The sequence below is a fragment of the Hyaena hyaena genome, unplaced genomic scaffold, assembly GCF_003009895.1.
Source record: "Hyaena hyaena isolate Hyena2069 unplaced genomic scaffold, ASM300989v1 scaffold_123, whole genome shotgun sequence".
NCBI classification, from domain to species: domain Eukaryota; kingdom Metazoa; phylum Chordata; class Mammalia; order Carnivora; family Hyaenidae; genus Hyaena; species Hyaena hyaena.
The window spans coordinates 3,198,127-3,221,822 of record NW_024080756.1 but is presented as its reverse complement, the minus strand read 5'-3'; the positions used below and the strand labels follow the sequence as shown (position 1 = coordinate 3,221,822).

The 23,696-nt window shown below is 39.7% G+C and overlaps 1 protein-coding gene across 3 annotated transcripts in view; it reads left to right on the top strand.

Annotated features, from left to right (window-relative positions):
• The window catches only part of PPIL6 (peptidylprolyl isomerase like 6), a 32,775-nt gene extending 12,801 nt beyond the window's left edge, over positions 1-19,974 (top strand). For 2 of the 3 annotated variants that reach the window (XM_039237416.1, XM_039237414.1), the window contains 3 exons: positions 3,521-3,577; positions 14,486-14,621; positions 19,424-19,974. In XM_039237416.1, coding sequence (XP_039093347.1) covers positions 3,521-3,577; positions 14,486-14,621; positions 19,424-19,535 — 305 coding nt within the window. In that variant the 3' untranslated portion in view covers positions 19,536-19,974. Of the gene's footprint in view, positions 1-3,520; positions 3,578-4,085; positions 4,201-14,485; positions 14,622-19,423 lie in introns of those variants that run through there. The other variant, XM_039237415.1, reaches the window with a different exon arrangement.
• Positions 19,975-23,696: the final 3,722 nt, after the last annotated feature.

Sequence of the window (23,696 nt, the reverse complement as noted above, 5' to 3'; positions counted from 1 at the left end):
ATTAATAGTTAAGTGTTGACCAAGTCAAGGTTATATGGGCATTTTCAACTGTGCAAGGGTTGGCACCCCCACCCCTACATCATTCAAAGGTCGGCGGTAATGAAATTCCTCACTGGTGAACATTGAGGTCATTTTCAGGTATTTATTGGTATAAAACCATCCTCAAGGGACCAATATCGGGGTCTCCTGAATCTTAATTTAGTGTTGCCTATCCTGTGCTGGGCTCTCAGATGCTATGCTCTTTGTTTTTTTGATTTTGGTTTTTGGTTAGAGGTACCCCCTCCCCCTCCCGAGCCTCAGAGCAAGATTTGGGAAACGTAGGTCATGTTACTTGTTTGTTTACTTATTTGAAATACAATTTCCAAATAGTAAAATGCACAGATCCTGGGTCATGATTTCCAATAATGAGGCAGCAATGTTAAGGATAGTTTGGAAACAAATGCTGATTACTAGATTCAAATCCACCTGACACATACAAGTTGTACCACTTGGTACTTAGGCACTTAGCATCTCTGAATCAGTTTCTCAATCATAAAATGGGGAAAACTATAATATCACAGGATGTGGGGAGGGTTCAGTGACATGGTATATCAGAAGTACCAAGCTCTATAAACGTTTCCCTTCACATATCTGATACCCACAGGTCTGTGGGGAGAATCTTGGAATATGGGAGCTAAATGTGGTTTTGAGCCGTGCCTGAGCATGCTTCCCGAAGCTACGGCTTGCCCAACGGGACCAGCAGGGCCTACACAGTCTGCGCTACTCCCAGCCTCATCTCCTCCTCCACATGTCCCCTGGCTCCCCTGCTCCACACACTGACCTCCTTGCTGTCTCTTAAGCACAGCTTTTGCTGTTTCTTCTACCTGGGACACACACCACCCAGCTATGCCTCCAGATGGCCCCTTGCTTCAACCTCCAATCTGTTTTGGATTTTTGCCCAGAGTTCATCTCAGCAAGGACTTACGTGACCATCCTATTAAGAACTGCCACTTTCCTATCTACACAGGTCTCTGCAACCCCTTCCCTGCCACTCTCCTAGCCTCTTCTTATGTTTTTTAAACATTTATTTTTGAGAGAGATTGTGGGGGAGGGGCAGAGAGAAAGGGGGACAGGAATCAAAGGTGGCTCTGAGCTCTAACCCATGAACCATGAGACCTTGACCTGAGCCAAGTCAGATGCTTAACCGATTAAGCCACCCAGGCACCTCTTATTTTCATTTTAAAGTCAAATATTTTATTTTTTCTTCATAGCACTTTCATTACTCGACATACTATTACATACTTCCTAGAGAATTTGTTTAGTGTCTGTTTCTCTCCACCAGACTATAAATCAGTTCCATAAGGGCAGAGGATTTTATCTGTTTTGTTCACTGTTCTATCCCTGGGTTCCAGAATGGGGCCTGGTATACCATAGGTGCTTGAAAAATATTTGTTGAAAGCTGAATGAATAAATGAGTAGATAAACAGGATGCATATGTCCTATTTATTTCTAAAGTACAAAGTGAAAGAAGATATCAAGTCATGAAGCCACTTTGAGGGGATTCTCTGTGGCTCCCATAAGGCCAACTGACTTCCGAAGGAGCTCTTGAGATATATGGTTTAATACATTTTATCATCACCACCAACATCATCATACTAAATATAATGATGGAGAAGATGATGATAATGAGAAGATGCACCCCATTAGCAGGCAAGGCTGTGCAATAATAGCCACTGATGAATGGGCATGACACTCTGCCAGGCAGCGCACTAAGTGCTATGAGTAGAACATGACTTTGTGTAGTTCTCAGAATTAACTGGGAGGCACCTACCATGATTCCTGTCTACACAGATGATGAAACAGTCTTGGAGAAGGTAACTAACATCAAGATTTAAATAAAAATCATCTGACTTTATTTATTTTTGAAGATTTTTTATTTGTTTTTTTTAGAGAGAGAGAGAGCACAAGTGGTAGGGGCAGAGAGAGAGGGAGAGAGAGAATCCCAAGCAGGCTCCATGCTGTCTGCACGAAGCCCAACGTGGGCTTGATATCACGACCAGGATCCTGACCTGAGCTGAAATCAAGAGTCAGATGCTTAAACTGACTAAGCCATCCAGGTGCCCCATCATCTGACTTTAAAGTTTACTTTGAACCACTATTCTGCATTGCTGAATTTTTTGTCAGAAGTACAGAAATAATATAAGAGATATAAGGCTGAATTCAAGTACTGGCTGAGATGGTGTCAATATAAAATATTTATCTGGGAGACGTGAGGAAAAGGGCAGGAGGAATGGTGGGTGCTGGAGAGACAGGGCAAAGGAGTGTCACTTGTGTTCAAGTGAGCTAGTTAGGGTGGGGAGCCACACGCAGATTTGTCTGAGCAAAGCAAACTCTAAGATCTGAAGGAATTGGTACTGGGGGAACCTTCAACTTCCCCATTTCTGGGTTTAGCCCTTAGCCACTGCAGCGCGCTCCTGTCAGGTACTGAGAGGTCTGGAGTGAATCATGAAGGGAGCATCAGGCAGAGGAAGGTTGAAGACTGCAGGCTTAACAACTAACTTCTGAGCCAATTTTGTGAATGTAATTTAAACGCTACAAGCCTGTAGTGAATAAAGTATCTCCATATGCTTGTTGTTGCATCTGATTTTTTTTTAAAGCACACTTTTATATAGGTAAATCACTCACACTGAGTTAAAATGGCACAGTCTTTAAATAGATATGTATAGTATAATGTACTCAAGGAGCGTGAGTGAGAGGGGAAGAAGTAAAGAGCTTCTGATGGGGAGGCTGGATATACAGAACTCAGAAAACTTTATTTCCACCAGAGTCTGCTATTTGCATTAATCAGCTTTTGTTTCCCTTTTAGCTGTGGACAGAGGAAAAAGTAACTTGTACATGGAGGATGTTTATAGCAGAAGCATTGACTAAGGCAAATATGTACTTGACATATACTGCAAAATAGAGACATAACAAATACTTTAAAAAATACTCACTTCGTTATATTAGAAAGGAACTTCATTTCCAAAATACTGGCTAAATAAACGAGTGATCACTCTAGGGTTCTAAGGAATGAGAAATTTGAACACTGATTATTTTCACAGCAACTATTTTTATTCCTAGGTCTTACTGTTCCTATTCCACTCTCTCAGTTTCATCTTTCCATTTTCCTTAAAAGCAAGATGGACTATGGAATAACCTGTGAAGCAAGCAGAATTTATATGAACATGCTTCCTTTAAATTGTGGCCGCAACTGTAATTGAATACTTCATCATTTCAAAGGTTTTGCATTGTAATTTAACCTACCTCAGAGAGTTATTATCAGGGGAAACAATAAGATCATGAATGTCAAAATGCTTACAAGATACGAGTGAAATCATTATAGTAATATTTCCATGGTGTAGGTATTGAACAATTATGTATATTATAACTTTCTCTAGTCACTGGTATAAGTGGAATCATAATTTAAAGCATTCCCCTCCCATCATTACTATGCTCTTTTTTAGTCTCAAAATTCTAATGTTTATTTATTGTTATTTCTCAGATATAGTAGCTGGAAAAGGAGATGATGGTGAATCGATTTATGGACCAACATTTGAAGGTCTGTATTTTTACATTTTGTCTGTCATGTATCACTAATAATTCAAATCTAATAAGACTGGACAATTCACAACTCCAAATAAAATGGTGTTTGGGATAGCACACTAGAAGTACACATACTAAAAATGGGAGTTAAAAATGGGGTAGGTACCCCAGTCCAATCCAGAACAGCTTTGTATACACATTTTTTTTCACTTCCCTAATTAGATTATTCCATTAGAACAAATTCCTAGAATCAGTATTGTAGGGCCAAAGGGAATTTATATTTATAAGGCTTGTAATTTGCCATGCTCATACCCAGAGTTTGGTACTTTGATAATCATTCCATTAAGACTGCTATTGGGAATCCTGGGAAGATGGTAATGGTGATGGCATAGGTTTTGAAATTTTTTGAAATTCCAACATAAAAACAGACCATATATGTAGATAGGAAAACTGAAAACCCATGGATAACACTTACAGCAAAACTAGGTGACAAGGTAGCCACCTGAATTCTCAAATACAAACAGATGGGGGCAAACTACCAACAGCTGCGAACTCTGCATGGCGTCAGGATCTGTGTGGGAGAAGGCAGTACATCTGACCGACTTGAGAACAGGAGAACCCCAAAACAGCCAACAGTGGGTGAGTGCAGGGGGTCCCTAGTAAGGTTTGCAAGGTTGGAGCAGCCTAACCTCTCTGAACTCTTGAAACCGATCTTCCAGGGCACTGGAAAGGGCACTCTTCCAGGACAGGTCCACAGTGAGGAGGAGGTGCCGTGAATGGAATCAGTTATGCAGGATATAGGGACAATGGTGACAAAGAAGGAATGGGGACAGAGCCAGGAAATCTCAATGAGCAAGCTGCCGTATTTCTGAGCACAACATGAAAACAACACAAGAGGGAGCTTTGTGAAGGAAGAAAAGCTACCTTCTTTCTAAAACCACACCTCCTTCTAAACATTTAGGAGTCTTAATTTTATATGAAAACAGTCAACAAAAAGTTCAGGGTTATTAGAAGAAGTAAAAGAATGAGTAAAGGAATATCACTACAGATAATGAAAATACACTGGATAGACATGCTTACAAAACAGATCAAAACTAAAAATTTCCGGATGAGCCAGAAGACCTTGAGACTAGGATACAAGTCAGGAAAACTCATAAATAAGATTTAGAAAAACTTAGACATGAGATTACAGAACAAGGAAGGAATTAACAGTAAAAGAAAATTTCAGAAATAAACAAACTATAGGCCAAATAAACATGACAGATATGTGTCAAGAAGGACCATAGGCCAAATAAACATGACAGATATGTGTCTTAAAAGAAGTAAAAGGTAGGGGCGCCTGGGTGGCTTAGTCGGTTAAGCGTCCGACTTTCGCTTAGGTCATGATCTCGCGGTTCGTGGGTTCGAGCCCCGCGTCGGGCTCTGTGCTGACTGCCAGCTCAGAACCTGGAGCCTGTTTCAGTCTGTGACTCCCTCTCTCTCTGACCCTCCCCTGCTCATGCTGTCTCTCTCTCTCCTAGAAATAAATTAAAAAAAACATTAAAAAAGAAATTAAAAAAAAAAAGAGGTAAAAGGAGGGAATTTTTTTTTAACAAGAAGAAATGAAGATAAAAAAGATACACAAAAAAGTGACAAAAAGTAAAGCTAGAAAGTGAAGATCCAATATACAGACAATAAGTATCCCTAAAGAATTAAATGAATACACAGGAATAGAATAAATATTAAGAACTAATACTGAAAAAACTGTCATGAATTTTAAAAGGATTTGATGTTCTATTTTTGTTTTTGGGGGTGGTTCCACCGCCATACACAACTAACTGTCACAATGGATCAACCTGAACACCTAAGATACATGCATTTGATTATATTTTTATACCCCAAATCTAGGGGCGGCTGGGTGACTCAGTTGGTTAAGAGGCTAACTTCAGCTAGGGTCACGATCTCATAGTTCATGAATTCAAGCCCTGTGTCGGACTAACAGCTTTGCTAACAGCTTTGAGCCGGGAGCCTTCTTCGGATTCTGTGTCTCCCTTTCTCTCTGTGCCCCTCTCCCTGCTTGCACGCTCTCTCTCTCTCTGAAAAAATAAATACTTAAAAAAATATATATGTATATAAACTTGACGCTACTTTTTGAAACAGAACAGTGCCACCTGATAATATTAAACCAGGACAACCAACACTAAGACATATTTTAGTAACATCATTGGACAGTTCAGAAAATAAAAATTCTTTGGGCAGGTAGGCCCAAAAAAGCAAGTGATTTATAAGGGAAAGCAAAGTAGGTTATCATATTCTTCGACATCGTATTATTATGTCACAAGAAAATGGAGTAATACATTTATGATGCTCAAGGAAAGGAAATGTGAGCTAGGGATTTTATATCTAGCCAGACTGAATCTGAATTATAAAGGGCACACAGACTTTTCAATATGTAAAACTCTAGAGAATAATGCTGTCACAATCCCTTTCTGATCCCGAGGAATGGACTGTAGAACGAGTTTCAAACAAACAAATTGTAAAAGAGATCTTGACATAAGGATTGGTGATGAGCAGTAATCACATTGACATGTGAAACTAAAATTTAATGAGGAATAAAGGATGAGAGTATGATATGTAATGACTGTATCTTTTGTGTGCCTTTTTAAAACTGGAAGTAAGTAGGGAGAATATATGAAAAACTGTTTTAATTATTTCCAGTACTTATACTGGTGATGGTATTAATATTGTTATTTTGAGACTGTTGTTGTGTATAATAGAGAAAAAGTAAGTAATTATAGGATACTCTAATTTCATCATTTTGTTTCCTTGAGAATCAGAATGCATCTTCATTTGAGATGCAAATGAAATATGATAGAGGCTAATAAGTAAAATATCCTATTGGAAATATCAGTTTAAAATCATGCACTATGTATCAACATATATAGGTTTGTCCACTGAATTGGTCTACACTGACCAACCTAGTTGCATCCTACACTCCTAGCATTTAGATTGTCATTTTGAAATGTCATTGCTCACTTAAAAGAAACCAGGGCTCCTGGGAGAGATGGCAGATTCCAGTTCCAGGACAGGAAATTACAAAATGAGCCTTGAATCTCATGTTCAGTGATGCTATCATCAGATAGCAAGATAGTCATTAAAGATTTACTAGGGTCATGTCAAAGGCCTTGGCATGACAAGACAATTTGAAGAGGCTCTCACTGGCCAAAGATTTGAACTTCAAAAAGAACCATAATTGCAAATAATTGAAACCCAACAAATATTTTAAATCCATGAGTTCATAATGACAAAATAAAGCCTAATAGCTTATCTTTGGGGGAATGATGGGGAACAAATTCGTTATCTTAAAAACTGATAAAGATAAGCAAAGAATCAAGCATTTATCTTGCCTTTCCTATACGAACTATAGCAAATTGTAGATAAGAGAAAATTGCTAGTTATAAAAGCATTCCAATCAATAAATGAGAAGGAAATAATAGAACAGCACCATTTTGCTGCCCCCAGTGAAAGAACAGATCTAGGCCTTTGCTGCATTGGTATCTGCTAAGTTCACAAAAACAGAGACAACCAGATATTATGAGCCTTCTGGGGACAGAACACATCACCAAAGGGATGAGTCTGATCAAGGCTCTGGACCTAGCCGCCAGTTTGCAGGAAATAAAACCAGTTGTGATGTAATATGGTCTTAAAGATCTCTGCACTATGCAAAATCATGCAATAAAAACTATAGGACTTATGGCAAAAATGAAGTACAAAAAAAACCCCTTCCTCAGTGACACATTAAAATATAGAGTGACCTGATAACACAGTTTTACATATATTTTATGATCAAGAAACACATAAATACTATCATAAACTTGGCACTGTACCTTGAAAGCTCCCTGATGTTCCTGGAAGCAGCGTGGGAAGAGCCTCCGCTTGTGAATGACTATGAAGTAGGAGGAGGGTTCTCTGAAATTGGAAGCAAGCTGTAACAACAGATGTGGGTGGATGCTGTTCATACTCATACGTGGTGACTGACCTGTGAGATGTCTGAGGTGTGTGTGTACCTGGGCAGCTTGGTTCAGCTGGGTGCCATTTGGCACATTTCCCTGGTGTTTCTCCTAGACATTGCACATAAACATGGTTGAGATTCCTTATGCTCAGTTGTTCCCTAATCTTTCAATCAAGTTGAAACAAACTTGCATTTTCAACACAAGTATTATAGCCGAAAGGACAGGACAGAAAGCAGAGCAACATACTGAACTGTGCCATGGGTGTGTAATCAGCAAACTTCAGACTGGGAAAAATTCTAGAGGTTAAACAGCTCAGGTTCATTAACAGATAAAAGTGAGTAAAGGGGAGAGAGGCAGAACTTGAAGATTAAGGGAGACTTAAAAGGCATTACAACCATTTAAAAATGGCAAAGACTAACACACTGCTTGGTAGGTACTACTAGCGGTTGACTCACTACTAACACTGTTGACCTGAAGCTTTACCAAAAACAGAAACAGTCGATTAACACATATTTTGTATGTTTTATGTATTATGTACAGTATTCTTACAATGGAAAAAAGCTACAGAAAAGAAGATGTTAAGGAAGCCAGGGCATCTGGGTGGCTCAGTTGATGAATTGTCCAACTCTGGGTTTCAGCTTGGGTCATGACCTCATGATCCATGAGTTTGAGCCCCATGTCATGCTGTGTGTGCTGGGCCTGCTTGGGATTCTCTCTCTGCCCCCCCTCCGTAAATAAATAAACTTAAAAACAATGTTAAGCAAATCATAAGGCAGAGAAAATACATTTACAGTTCTGTACGTATTTATTGAAAAACATCCACATATGAGCGGATCCCCACAGATCAAAGTAGTGTTGTTTTAAGGGCTAACTGTATAAGGAAACATTAAGTATGAGAGTATGTAAAAGTCAGGGGAGTAGTTACTTTTGAAGTATTCAAGGCACTTTAGGGGAAGCTGGAAAAGTTTTTCTTGGCCTGAGTGGGGATTACAAGGGTGCTTGGCATATAATAATAATTATAACTATACATTAATTTTCTATAGCTTTTACATATGTGTCTATATTTAAATACAATGAAAAGGCGTGTTTTTTTTTTTTTTTTAATAATATTGAACTAATACCAAAGTGAAGGGAAAAGGAGAAGTCATTTTTCCGGGCACCTGGGTGGCTCAGTCGGTTAAGCGTCCGACTTCGGCTCAGGTCATGATCTCGCAGTTTGTGGGTTCGAGCCCCGCGTCGGGCTCTGTGCTGACTGCCAGCTCAGAGCCTGGAGCCTGTTTCAGATTCTGCGTCTCCCTCTCTCTCTGACCCTCCCCTGCTCATGCTGTCTCTCATTCTCTCTCTCTCAGAAATAAATTTTAAAAAAAAATTAAAAAATATCTTTAAAAAAAAAAAGGAGGGGCGCCTGGGTGGCTTAGTCGGTTAAGCGTCCGACTTTCGCTTAGGTCATGATCTCACGGTTCGTGAGTTCGGGCCCCGCGTCGGGCTCTGTGCTGACTGCCAGCTCGGAGCCTGGAGCCTGTTTCAGAGTCTGTATCTCCCTCTCTCTCTGACCCTCCCCTGCTCACGCTGTCTCTCTCTCTCTCCTAGAAATAAAAAAAAAAAAAAAAAAAAAAAAGGAGAAGTCATTTTTCTTCTAAATTCATGTGGAGCGAGCTTTATCAAATGAAGCCATCCAAGTGACACCTTTTATTTACTTACTCATTAATAAAACAGTAAACCCCTAGTTAGAGGCCTACATGGTGGTAGGGCCTTAGGAAAGAAAGATGATATGACCAAGCTTCAGGCCTCAAGGATTTTAGGTTTGTTGCAGACAGATATTTCGACAGATTAGCTACAGGCACTGTGCCAATCGCCGGTACAGAGGAAGAACGGAGTGCTGTGGGAAAGAGCCAACAGCTGCCTGGGAGAGTCGGGGGCGGTGGCCCAGAGTAGCTTTTGAGTTGGGTCTTAAAATAAAACACTGCAGATGGGGAAGGGACGTTCCTGGAAGCTTTCTTGATACCCTTAATCCCCGATGAGAATCCACCGTCTCTCTCCACCCCACAGCTGCTGTCAGATCACCCAGACTCCTGTTGGGAGGCACAGGCTCACACAACTTGGGCCTTCTGTCCAGCAGGAGACGGAGCTCTTAGCTCATCTCCCTGCCCGCCCCCTGGACAACCCTGCACTGCACCTCCGCTGATTATCCCTCACTCGTATGCTTAGACTGTTGGGGAGATTTAGTCTCCAAAAGGAGGCCTGGCTGTCCTCTGGTGCCTGCGGAGGCCCAGTGTGTTTAGGGAAGACTCCATTACTCACTATGTCTGCAGGTGCAGAATTAGAAATTCAGCAACCCATCAAATGAAAACGAGAGATGCCTCTGAGGGAGAGAGGAGGACTGTGCTCAGAACAGCAAAACATGGGTTTCCCTCCCTCTTTCACGCCCTGTGGGATATTTTCACATCGGACAGTCAGGCCTTCCTCTGCATCTTTCATTGAACCTTATTACCATGAGCTGAAGAATTGAAACCCAGGGCTTGCTAAACAAAACAAAACAAAACAAAAAAACCCCAAAAACAAAGAAAACAAAAAAACCCCCCAAAACTACAACCACAACACTCACATTTATTAAGCTTAACATAGTGAATTTAAAAGAATGAAATAAATAATAATTTAACTGGATGATTATATTATAAATTGGTTTATCATTTTTTTTAACTTAGAGAATGTCTGTTTTGCTTTGTTTTGAATCATCATTTTTTAAATTGTCTTCCCAAATCCTATTCTGAATGTTAGAAACTGAATATTAACCCTTTTCTCCTTGCATTCCTTGTGTAATATTCCTAATCCTTCTCACTGGCCAAGGATTGGCGACTAGGTAGTTTGGGCTAACTAGATAAAATGTCATTTATACAAAAAAAAAAAAAAGAAAAGAAAAAAGGTATATATTTTTTAAATACTGTATTATCCTTGTTACCTTAAATAGACCAGTTTCTTAATATTAGCTTTTGCCCTAATTCACAGATACAGAACTTATGATCCATTTGTCCAGTTCTTAGGTCTCCTTGCCTTTAAATGAAAGTGGACATTAATAAAAGGCAAAGAACCTGATGTACTGTCAATTTTCAATAATGCAACTAAAAGTTATACAAAAGTATTTTTTATTAGAAATGAGAACTGAAGATAGTATGGTCTGGGTAGCCATTTAAGGGGTATTTTTTTTTAACTGTTAGATTTATATATAGAAAGTACATTTGTACAATTAAAACATTATTATAAAGCAACCCCCCATATTATCATCCTTGTCAAGAAATTAAAATTGTCAACATGCCAGAAGGACCCCATCCTCAGCAATAACTCCACCTCTCTCAGAGGTAATCATTAGCCTGACTTTTTCCTTGCTTTTCTTGATAGTTGGTAAAACTATCATTTGGTAAATGATATAAATGGTAAAACCCATTTATATATTCCTAAACAATATAAATTTTGCCTATTTCCGAATTTTATGTAAATGGAATCATACTATAGGCATTCTTTGTGTGTCTTACTTCTTTTTTTCATCACTACCAATGAAATTCATTCATGTTGTCTATGAAAATGAAAGCTGGAATTCTCTCATTTTCACTAGTGTTTAATATTATAAATATACTGTATCCACTCAAGTGTTCGTGAATGCTGGCTATTCATTCCTAATGTCACACACATAGTCAACATGCTTACAAACAAATGCTTCATTAAAAGCAACAATTAAAACATACTAAGTAGCACACTTTCATGTGCTTTTATATAATAGCAAATAATTAGTGAGTGACTATTATTAGTTAAATAGGATGGTAAAAGGAGAACACTGGGTTTACAAAATTGATATTGCTGGATTCAGGTCAGATTTGTACTTGATATTGCTGCCATCAGCAAATTATATGGAAATGTCCTAAATTGTCTGAGTATATTTTTATCAGAGAGAATGCATGGCAGTTTTCTCAGACTTACAGTATTTGCTTCCTTTATAACCATCGGAATGAGCTTTATTTTAAACAAATTCAGAAACTGATTTTCTTCAGCCCATAAATTCTGATTTCTATTTCAGTTACTTTGTACCCTGAATGTTGTGTATTACAAATGATGCTGGTTTTGACCACAGAGCAGTAACTAGATTCTGTATCTTGCATATCTTATGGTAAAGGGCAGAGGCAGGAACTCCTGAGTCACCGACTAGGTAATGAAAAGGTTTGAGTTCCTACCATCTCTTTTAAACTTCCTTTCATGCCTCGATTAGCATGACCTAAAAATAAAACTATTACTGATCATGCTAAGTTAGCCAGCACTCAGATTTTAAAATTTTCCTATTTTTGCCCAGCTATAAAAAAGATCTTTTTTGTTCCTCCTACTTCAAAACTTTTTTTTTTTTTGGTATGTTGTTGAAATTTTTCTTTTCCATTCAGGGCTAGTGATAGAGTTAAAATCATCTATAACAGTTAACTCACTCAGACAAAGTGAGGGAAAAAATAAAAAAGGTTTGGTTGATTTAATGATCAGTCTTTTTTTTCCTGTCCTCAAAAAAATTTATATTTTTGAGAAATAATCCATTAATTTTACAAAAAAAAAAATCACATGGAATAGAAATCTGCCCAAAGATTCAGAGTTTTACCAAAATAGCATTTGTCATTGTTCTTAGATATTATGATAAAATTTTCTTTAATTTGGTAATCAATAAGAAAATTTGTAGGGTTGTAACATTTTTACATTCTGTGATTATAGGAGAACTTTTACATTTTTTAATGTAAATCAAAAGTGTTAAGCTCCACACTTAGCATTCAGAATACACTAGACATTCAAAAAGTATTTGTCAAGGGGCGCCTGGGTGACTTGCTGGTTGAGCGTCTGATTCTTGATTTTAGCTCAGGTGATGATCTCACAGTTTGTGAGTTTGAGCCCCACCTTGGACTCCATGCTGCCAGTGCGGAGCCTGCTTGGGATTCTCTCTTTCCCTCTTTCTCTGGCCCTCCTCCATTTGTATTCTCTCTCTCTCTCAAAATAAATAAACAAACTTAAAAATCTTTCAAAAACTATTTGTCAAATGAACAAATGTTGAATTAAGCCTGGGATTTTCATCCTCCTTCTTAATATTGTTACTTGTAGGAAAATATTTCTCTATTAATGTAAATATTCTATATGGATATCCATTTTACAGGAAAGCTTCTCTAAGGACAGAGTTTTATTTTGAACACTATTAGGCCCCTGGTTCCCGTCTTTAAGTGGATAAGATGCTCCAGCACAGCTGGGGGCCGCGCATTCATTCCCTGTGAGCTGTGAAGCAGGTACCAACAGTCCTAGGTACAGCTTGTGCCAAGTTTATATGGGAAGGGTCACCACCACCTGTTATTCGTGGCAAAGGCTTCCACCAGTAACTGGGTAAAGAACAAGAAGGGGGGCGGGGCCTTGGCTCCCCTACCCTCAGTTGGATGCTTCCCAGAAGCAGGAGGTCAAATTCTACCCACGGACTTTACCAGGTTGTGGCACCGTCACTGACTGGTTCCCCTCTGCCGATCTAGAAGCAACACAGCCTCAGGTCCCTACATTCCACATCAACACTCTGCTAAAACAACTGTTAACATAGTTATTTAATTTTCACACATTTTTTTTTTTGAGGTGAACACACTAAATTTGTAAGTCAGGGGCTGCCTATACCTATACATTAACTTTTAAAAAGTTAACTAAGTTAATTAAGCTTTAAAAGTTCTCCCATAATCACAGAATGTAAACATGTTACAACTCTACAAATGTTCATATTGCTTACAGAATTAAGGAAAAAGTTTATCATAATATCTAAGAACAATGACAAATGCTGTTTTGGTAAAACTCTGAATCTTTGGGCAGATTTCTATTCCATGTGATTTTCTGTAAAATTAATGGATTATTTCTTGATTCCCCTGAAATGGATATGGAGCATCAATGTAATTATATAGACGCATTTGTACAAAAATGCTTTATTTGCATTTCATGAGATTTCAGAGGTTTTTACTCAGTTTGCAACTTAACAAGCTAAAAGTAGCTACCACAGATATGGCTTAGTTGCTTAGTTGGTTTAGTTTTGAAACTTACAATACTTAGCAACTGCAGTTTAACAAAATCTTATTGACAGTTATTGTTCATATCTCTCAATCATTCCCAGAATTTTATAAAGTTATTGACTGAAAACTTTTAGTGAATTTCTCCTCTACTATTTCCTTCTGTATTTTGAGTTTGGAAGCCAATCATATTTCATGAGAGAAATGGCACTTCCTGAAAATGGTAACCTAATTTACCAACATACAATTCTCTTTGCTTGTTAACCTTACTCTAAAAAAAAAAAAAATCACTTTCCACTTGGTCCATAGGTGGTTTGAGATTAAAATTTATTTGAAGACTAAAAATCAGCATGAACTTTCATCATCAACATTTAAGACCACATATATGCCAGTTAAGGTGCTAGGAGGTCCTAAGAGTTAAGTTATATTGAGACAAAGTCCCTGCCTGCATATACATTTTACCATGTAAACAATTAACACAGTGTTATAAAGACTACCACAGAGGTCTGTATAAGATGCTGTGAGGGGAAGGGTCATATCTGAAAGCCTTCTCAAAGGGAATATTTTTAATGATCACACTGGTAAGCTAAATTATGAAGACTGTTGCCAAAACAGCACAAGAAAATTCGCTGACCTTTATTCCTCAGCAATGTACTTCCTTTTACATTATTAATTAAAGTACTTCCTTTTACATTATTAACTTTCTTAGCATACTTGTTTTTAGCTACAGTAATGATAAACTAAAGGTAAAGAAATGTTCAAATAGTTCTAATAAGACTTTATAGCTTATCTTTTTTAACAGCACAGTTAAGTATGAAACAAATAGAATATTCACAATTTGGAAATATTTTAATGACCTCTACTGTTTATTGTATTTTCTAGATGAAAACTTTTCAGTTCCTCACGATAAAAGGGGAGTTCTTGGAATGGTCAACAAAGGCCGTCACAGCAACGGGTCACAATTCTACATCACATTACAACCAACACCCTATCTAGATAGAAAATATGTAGCTTTTGGGTATGTGCATTGTATGTTTGTCTATATAATACTCATATATGGGGGTGCCTGGGTGGCTCAGTCAGTTGAGCACCTGAATCTTGTTTCGGCTCAGGTCATGATCTCATGGTTAATGGGTTCAAGCCCCATGTTGGGCTCTGCATTCATAGCACAGAGCCTGCTTGGGATTCCCTCTCTCTCTCTCTCTCTCTCTGTCCTGCCCTGCTCATTCTCTTTCTCTCTCTCAAAATAAATAAACTTTAAACAAAAAATTTATAATACTTATATATGTAAAACTGTGGTTCCAAAAGATTTGGTATATAGTTTATGAGTAACTGGAGATAGAATTTAAAAGCAAAAATAATATAAATATAGACAAACATTTAGAATGAGAATTTCACAAAAAGCTTGCTATTTATAAAAAACACAGAGGAGCACCTGGGTGGCTCAGTTGTTTAAGTGTCTGACTCTTGATCTCGGCTCAGGTCTTGGTCTCAGGTCATGAGTTTTAAGCCCCGCTTTGGGCTCTGTGCTGGGCGTGAAGCCTACTTAAAAACAAACAAACTACAGAAACCATTTAGGCACAGTCATTATAATGTTCTGACCATCCATCCATCTTTCTATCTTCAGCCTCAAGGATATTATCATTCTTATTTATTATGAATAATACTATAGTGCTTGATAATGTAGATACATCTAGATACAGAAGTGAGGTGAAGCCATTTAAGTACTGTATATGAACACTGTGAAGAGATAGATGAAAACTATCCAAATTATAAGTAACTTTTTTAACTGAACAATTCGAAATACGGAAACATCTCAGGTCATAATTATTAGAATACTATTAGCAAGTTGTTTATAGGCATGTGGACCTAAAATGAGTGATAAATATACTATACTCTTTTACCATTCCAATGATGTCTGTTTGATTAGGGAAGTGAATATAAGTTGAAGTTCACTTGGTCTTCCCTGAAATGATGCAGAGCATTAGAACTTTTCTGAATAAGTATTAGATTATTCCAGCCGCTCCATAGTGATAATTGCGGACTCTTCTTCCCATGAAATTTCATAGCAGTTTTAATTTTAACCACAATTATTCCTTCACTGTAATGCAAGTGATATTTCTAGACTGAAAAAGCAGAAAGTATATTTTCATTCAAAGGAAATTTCTTTTTTAAAAAAGATGACTTTATATTGATCGATGCATAACCTAAAATAATGTGTTGTCTTCTATTTTCCCGGATCCTAATACGCTGCATTCTGATTTTGAAAATACATTCTTCAATTATTTTGAAATTCAAATAACCCTCACAATTTCCTGGATCATTTAAACATCTTCTTCCTTAGGTGATCCTTCATATCTTTCTAAAAGGTACCTTTCTCAACACAGACATGACTGCTTTAAAAGGTTTAATGACTCCTCCTTCACCACCACCCCCAATCCCAGATGCATACAGCCTAAAGTCTAGAGTGGCATTCAGGGCCTTTACTGTCTGGCCCCACATCTTTTTCGAGCTTTCACTTCTGTTAGCCTCCTGATCCAACATTTTATTAGGCACCTACTATATGCCAGTTATGGTGCTTAGTCCTGGGAAAAGAGTGAAGAGGCACAATTTCTGCCCTCTAGGGTGTCTCCAGAGTATTAGAAAATTAACAACTGTCAGTCAGTCAGACCTGGGCTATGCCAGCTCTGTAAAGAGTACATCAGGGATACAGGAGAGAGAAGATAACACTTCCCGACTCCATTAGTAAAAGCAAACGCGGATCCCTAGGGGGGGCAGCGGATGGAGGATGATTGCTATTTTCCACGGGCTTCACCTTTCTGCACGGGAATCTTGTTCACTCATTTTCGTTGTTACCGCCACGCTGGTTTTCGGGAGGCAATGCACCTCTTTTATTGTTCTAGTCCAACTATCATCTCAGTTGATCCCTGAAATCTCCAAAACACAGCGGAGTCTGGATTGGAATATTTAAACAAGACCTTAAAGAACACTAGGGAGAAGTAGAAAAGTAACACCATAGGAGGCAGGTAGATACTCTGATAAAGTGTAACTCTTTCAGGGGTACCATCCTTCCCCACTGTATGGCTGCCTCTAGTGTTAATGCTTTCTCTTCCTGTCATCTCAGAGCATCCCCAGGTTTATCTGACCTTCTGGAAGCCCAGACATGGTTAGCAAGGTCCAGAGTGAGATAGAACTCTCCCTTCCTTTTGAGCCCTAGTTTCTGTTACATCAACGTGCCCCTTCAGATAGATGGATGACACCATCTGCCTTCAGGGGAGACTGTATCAACCCACAGTCTTACCCAGTGGCTTTACAGGGAAAGAATATCAAAATACAAGGCTGTAAAATCTCCATTCATACATGCATAAGTAGAAGGGGTATATGTTGGGGACAGTGGTGGGGGGATTTAATTTCATTATAGGGGACTCCCAAATGGCGGAAGGGTCACAGAAAGCTTCATGAGAAGGTGAGATGAGTACTGAAATTCAGGTAGAAGTTAGCCAGAGAAGGCTGGAATCAAAATGAGTAAAATAAAACTTCAGAAAGAGTGAAGAGCTTTTGCAGAGGGGCGGTAAGGAGTCAGAAGAGCATCTTATATACAAGTTATTTGGTCTGGCTAGAGCTTAGTACCTGGTGGAGAATGGAGAGAGAGGAAGGCGGAAAGGAGGAGATAGTTAGGCCTAGGTCCCAAAGGGCTATGAGGGCCATTCTGCTGAGCAGGGATCCCCACCCAAAGGGGATGGGAAGCCACGGGAGAATTTTTAATCGGGAGCAACACGACCAGGTTCTTATTTTGAAAAAATTCTTTTTAGAAGTGAGGGATTAATTGGCAAAGGATGAAAATGAAGGTGGAAAGGTCAGTTAAGAAGCGATGATAATAGTGCCCTAAATGATAACAGTGCCAAAAATAGTGCCACCAGGCACTGGCAGTAACAGATAAGCAAGGGGTAAACAGAATATTCAAGAGACAATCGGAAGTTAGATTCAACAAGACTTTACGACTGTTTAAATGGTGGTGGCGAGGTCACGGGAAGAGTCTAGGGTGGTGATATCTAACAGAATTTTCTGGAGAGATGCAAACATACCATAATCTGTGATGTCCAGTATCACAGCCACCAGCCACATGTGGCCACTGAGCACTCAAAATAGGACTAGTACAACTGAGGAACTGAAGTTTACTAAATTGTAAATTAAAGTACCCACGTGTGGCCAGTGGCTACCATACTGGGCAGTGAAGGTCTAGAGAAACAACTAGGATTTTAGAACCGACTGGATGGTTGGTGCTGTTCACCAAGATAGAGAGTACAAGGAGGATATAGGGGAGAAGATCATGAATTCAGAGTGGACAAGTTGTGTTTCAGATTAGGATGCCTACACAAGAGGCAGGTGGCGATTCTGGAATACCAGAAGTGGATATTCAAGCTGGGCAAAGGCTGGAAATGGAGATTTGGAAACTCAGCATGGCAACTGAGTACCCTCACTCCCAGGAGAGCCTCTGGGCCTTTGCTTATCTTGTTCCTCTCTGCCTCCCTTTAGGACGCCAAAATCCTGTTCAGGGCTTAGGTCAGAAACCTCCTGATTACCAAAATCAAGCTGCTGCTTTGTCCTCTTTGGCAGAGTGTAAAAAAGTCGCATCTTCTGTCCTAACGCCTGTTACAGTGGAGAGATGCACACAGTAGGTGTTCCTTCAACATTTGTGAAACCATTTTGGAGAACAGGCTTCACATCCTCTTTGGTCAGAGGTGAATCTGTCCATTTATCCCTTGCTCTTCACCCTCAGAACGTACCTTGTGTTGGGCTCTGTGTCATGGTTTCTGATTGGCACAGCCAGAGGCCGACTAAGAGATGACTAGAGCATGATCAGTGTCAACATGGCCATGTCCTTATAAAGACTCATGAAATGGAAACCTCACCTTCCCCTCAGCCACTGTTTCCACCCAAACAGTGGCAAAGGGTACTAGTCCTATGTTTAGGGCTGACTCTCTGGCCCTTGTTGCTCTCTTTCAGTTGGGAGAACCATCAGAAGTCGAGTTCCACTCAGGGAAGTTTCAGCTATAGCTGGCAAATATCTAGAGATCCAAACTAGCATGGCTTTGAACTTTTAGTCGTGTATTCAGTGAATGTTGATTAAGTGCCTGCACTGTGTGGCCATTGAGTATTAAGTAAAAGTATGAACCATGTCCTCATGAGAGAATCAGAAATTAATCAAAGAAGCATACAAATAAATGACAGGGAGCTTGACATAAGCAGGGATGGGGTCTGGAAAACTTCCCCGTAGAGTGATGCTGAGCTAAGATCTGAAGGGAGGCCAGGAAGCGGAGGGGCAGAAAGGAAGTGGGGGGGCAGGAGCAAAATGGACAGATGTGGCCAGAAAGCAACCTGGGATACTGAGGTACTGAAGCCAGTCCAGCCGGGGCAGAGAACTTGAGGAGCACGCGCCAAGCAGGACAGCACTGGGGGGAGAGGGGAGGCCGGCCATGGCACGCCATAGTAGACATTTTTGATCTTTATCACAAGGATAATGGGAAATTATTGAAGTGTTTTAATAGGGAGGTGAGCTCAGACTTGCATTTTTTTTTAGATTGCCATTTTTAAGAGATCATTCTGACAGCAGTGAGAATGACAGACTGAAAGGATCCCAGAGCAGATGTGAAGGAGCCATGGCAAAGTGGACACATCTACAACTATTTATGATATTTGACTAATGTTAATCTGATTTATACAAAATAGCCTCAGCTACACAAGATAGGACTCAATTTAGGAACGGAAGCTAAATGTGAAACTTTATGACTAAATTTTCCATTTTTCCCTCCTATACAGGCAACTGATTGAAGGAACACAAGTTCTCAAAAATCTAGAATTGGTTCCAACAGAGAATGAAAGACCAAAACAACATTGTATGATTACTGACAGTGGAGATCTTTATGCCTGATTTTCATCCAGTATTTTCTGACAAGTTATTATTATACGTCTGATCAGCAGTTTCTGTATTTAAACAGTGCCTGATAAAATTTAATTTGAAAGCTGTGCAGACCACTGCAGGTTGGCCCACCCAACACCTAACCCCTCCCCATTTTCCCTTCTTGCCTCTGCCATAGAGACTATAAAAGCAAAACACTTCATTTCCCAGCCTCTTTTGCAGCCAGTCATGGCCATGGGATACCATCTGACCCGTGAGACAAGAGTAGAATGCCAGTGGTCCTGCCCTTTCCCCTTCATCCAGTCTTGAATGCAGATAGGCTGGAGCTGTGAAGGAAAGGCCAAGAAAACTAGAGATGTCAGTCTCAACTCTTGAGCTGCAGAAACCAATTCCAGCAAGTACCTATCTCTGGACTTTTTCCTGTGAGACAAATAGACTCCCTGCGTGCTTATGTTACTATTGGTTGATTATTTTGCTACCTGTAACCAAAACCATTCTTAATTTAGCAGTGTGCCTAATGGCCTTCCAGTCCTAAAACATTTGTAACAGAATTACGTTGTCTGTAAAATACATTTCTGCCCTGAGAAACTTGGTAAATAACCAAATAGAAAAGAGGCAACAGAAAAATTCATTGTAATATCTCATTGTTTATACACAGTATTCAGAAAAGGGCACATACTTTGGATGTTTTTATATGACATGAAGAGAATGCTTGTCTCTGACCATACCAACCATATGAAAATCAAGAGCTTGGACTAATCATCTCAACCCAAATCAAGCCTGTGGTGGTTGTCGCTCCTGAGACGTTATTGGGGATCTAGCTTTATCAGATGCTCCTTAATCTAAGATTCTCAAACCCATTACCTGGGGAGGTTTTAAAACAGAGACTGCTGGACCCTGTTCTTGATCTACTGAGTCAGTCTCTAAGTGTGGCATAGGGCCTCTGTGCATTCATTCAGCTCCACTGAGAGCTTCTTGTTAAGCCAGCTGGACACTACTCATTTGGGAGTCACTGCAAGACATAAGTAACTGGTTTCAGCTCCCTCTGTGTAGTCACTGAAGTGCGTGACTCTGTTAGTAGTGACCTCACTCAGCTCTCTCCACCAGCACCGCCACTGCATTCGTGCTCTGCTCAAAGCCATTGAGCTTTTCTTACCCTTAGTGGAAGGTCTATCTTCCAAGAATGATCTCTCTTTGAGCCAATCTTAAGGAGACAGACCTCTAATTGACTTGAGGGTTGCCGGAAGTAGACATATGCTTTTTTTTTTTTAACTTTTCATTTTGAAATGACTATAGATTTACAGGAAGTTGCAAAAATAGTACAGAGCAGTCTTGTGTACCAATCACCTAGGTTCCCCAATGGACATTATCTTACACAACTATAGTACAGTATCAAAACCAGGCACTGGTACATTGGTACCCTGTGTGTGTTATCATTTTATCATGTGTAGATTCATGTGATTGATATCTCAGTCAAGACATAGAACTTTTCAAAAAGACCTCCCTTGAGCTACTCCCCTGCTCCCCACCATCCATTCCTAACTCCTGACAACTGGAGTAAGCTTTGCTTTTTTTTTTTTTTTTTTAATAACAGCTTTATTGCTATTTGGTATATGCTTTTATACTAAGATCAGAGGTGGATGGGGAGAAAGCATACCGCCTGTATCACGTTCTCAAGCAGCCCAGAGACAGCACAGTGTTAAGAATGTGTGTTATGGAGCCAGATAGCCTGGGTTTGAATCCTAGCTCTGCCATTCCTTGGATGCATGGACTCAGGCAAGAACCTCACTTTGTCTCTAATTCTTTGTGTCCAAGGAGAGGATCTACCACATGGAGTTGTTGTGAGGGTTCATGGAATCAATAATTTGTATGCAGGACCTAGACTAGGACCTTTAATGCTGTATATGCTCATCAAATGCATGCTTAACAAATTGCTGGTAATATAACCTTCAAGGTGTGGCCTGGGAAGTTGTATTTATTTTTTAAAGCTCCTCAATGACTCTGACTAATAGCCAGATTTGGGAAACACTGAAGAAGAGATATCACCTCTTCCTCTATTCTGAAGAGTTTCAGTAAACCTGAGAGGTTAAGCTGTTTGAAGTCCTCAGATCCTCTCTGGGCCTTTGGATGGGTTCCTCTGGTCACACCGGTGACATCTCAAAGGGGAGCTAGGATTGCCACAGAGGCTCTCACCAACTAGTGAAGCATGTGATGAATGAAACTGGTGCTTTGCAGAGATCCTGCTTAAAACAAATTACAAGCATTAGTCATGTAATAACAAGCAGCTGAGCAATGCTTACTGGCCATGAACCCATATACTAGGTAATTAAGCATTATTGTGTAAGAATTGTGGTATCTGCATTGGTTAAGGAACAGATTCCAGCTCGCTTTATTTTTCAACTCACCTGAAATGTAAAGGTAGAACTCTGCCAACCTTCTAAAGGATGGCAAGTTCATGGTCCCTTTCTTTGTTTCCACTTCCTACTCCCAGGCTGTGTAGAAAGTTTAATCACAGATATGTATATGCAGTGGTTCTTATTACCACCATTTAAAGGTACACACAGTGGGGGTGCCCGGGTGGCTCAGTCGGTTAAGCATCTGACCTCGGCTCAGGTCATGATCTCATGGTTTGTGGGTTTGAGCCCTGCATTGGGCCCTGTGCTGACAGCTCAGAACCTGGAGCCTGCTTCGGATTCTGTGTCTCCCTCTCTCCCCTCCCCTGCTCTCACTCTGTCTCTCTCTCTCTCTCTCTCAAAAATAAACATTAAAAAAATTAATAAAGGTATAGACAGAGATACTTCCATATTAAAATGTATTCTGTATTGGGGTGCCTGGTGGCTCAGTTAAGCGCTGACGCTGGATTTTGGCCCAAGTCATGATCTCACATTTTTTTTTCTTAATTTTTTTAAAATGTTTTATTTATTTCTAGGAGAGAGAGAGAGAGACAGCGTGAGCAGGGGAGGGTCAGAGAGAGAGGGAGTCACAGACTGAAACAGGCTCCAGGCTCTGAGCTGGCAGTCAGCACAGAGCCCAACGCGGGGCTCGAACCCACAAACCGCGAGATCATGACCCAAGCGAAAGTCGGACGCTTAACCGACTAAGCCACCCAGGCACCCCAATGATCTCACATTTCTTGAGTTTGAGCCCCGCATTGAGCTCCACACTGGCAGTGTGGAGCCTGTCTGGGATTCTCTCTCCCTCTCTCTGCCCCTCCCCCGCTTGTGCTTGTGTGCTCTCTCCCTCTCAAATAAGTAAACTTAAAAAAAAATGTATTCTGTATTAGAATGATGTGTATGTTTGGCCATGTCATTTGGTGAAACTGATTTAAGGACTCAAAGCTTATCCCAATTAACTACAAATGATAAGTCTTTGACTTAACAAAAACTGAAAGACTCTCCTTTTGATTACACAGAAAGAATTCTATATTCTTCCATGTCTACAAACAAGAGAGTAAAGGCATTCTGAGGATTTATATACAAAATGTTAATTTTGTGACCTTGCCTTAATTGTTGACATGGCAAAGTCTAACACATATGCTGTATCTTAACACTAAGCCATGTTAATAAGGGGAGTGTGGTATCTGGACATTTTTCTTATTTTGGAAGATTTGAGATAAACATGTAAAATTCTATCTACCATCTCGCACCGGTCAGAATGCCTAAAATGAACAATTCAGGCAACAACAGATGTTGGTGAGGAGTGGAGAAAAGAGAACCCTTTTGCACTGCTGGTAGGAATGCAAACTGGTGCAGCCACTCTGGAGAACAGTATGGAGGTTCCTCAAAAAATTAAAAATAGAACTACCCTATGATTCAGCAATTGCACTACTAGGTATTTATCCAAAGGATACAAAAATGCTGATTCATATGGGAACATGTACCCAAATGTTTACAGCAGCTCTCTCAACAATACCCAAATTATGTTAAGAGCCCAAATGTCCATCAACTGATGAATGGATAAAGAAGTGGTGCGCACGCATGCACAAGTACACATGTGCACACACAGGAATATTACTTGACAATCAAAGAGAGTGAAATCTTGCCATTTGCAACAACATGGATGGAAACAAGATGCATTATGCTAAGCGAAATAAGTCAGAGAAAGATAAATATCATATGATTTCACTCATGTGGAATTTAAGAAACAAAACTGATGAACATGGGGAAAGGAAGA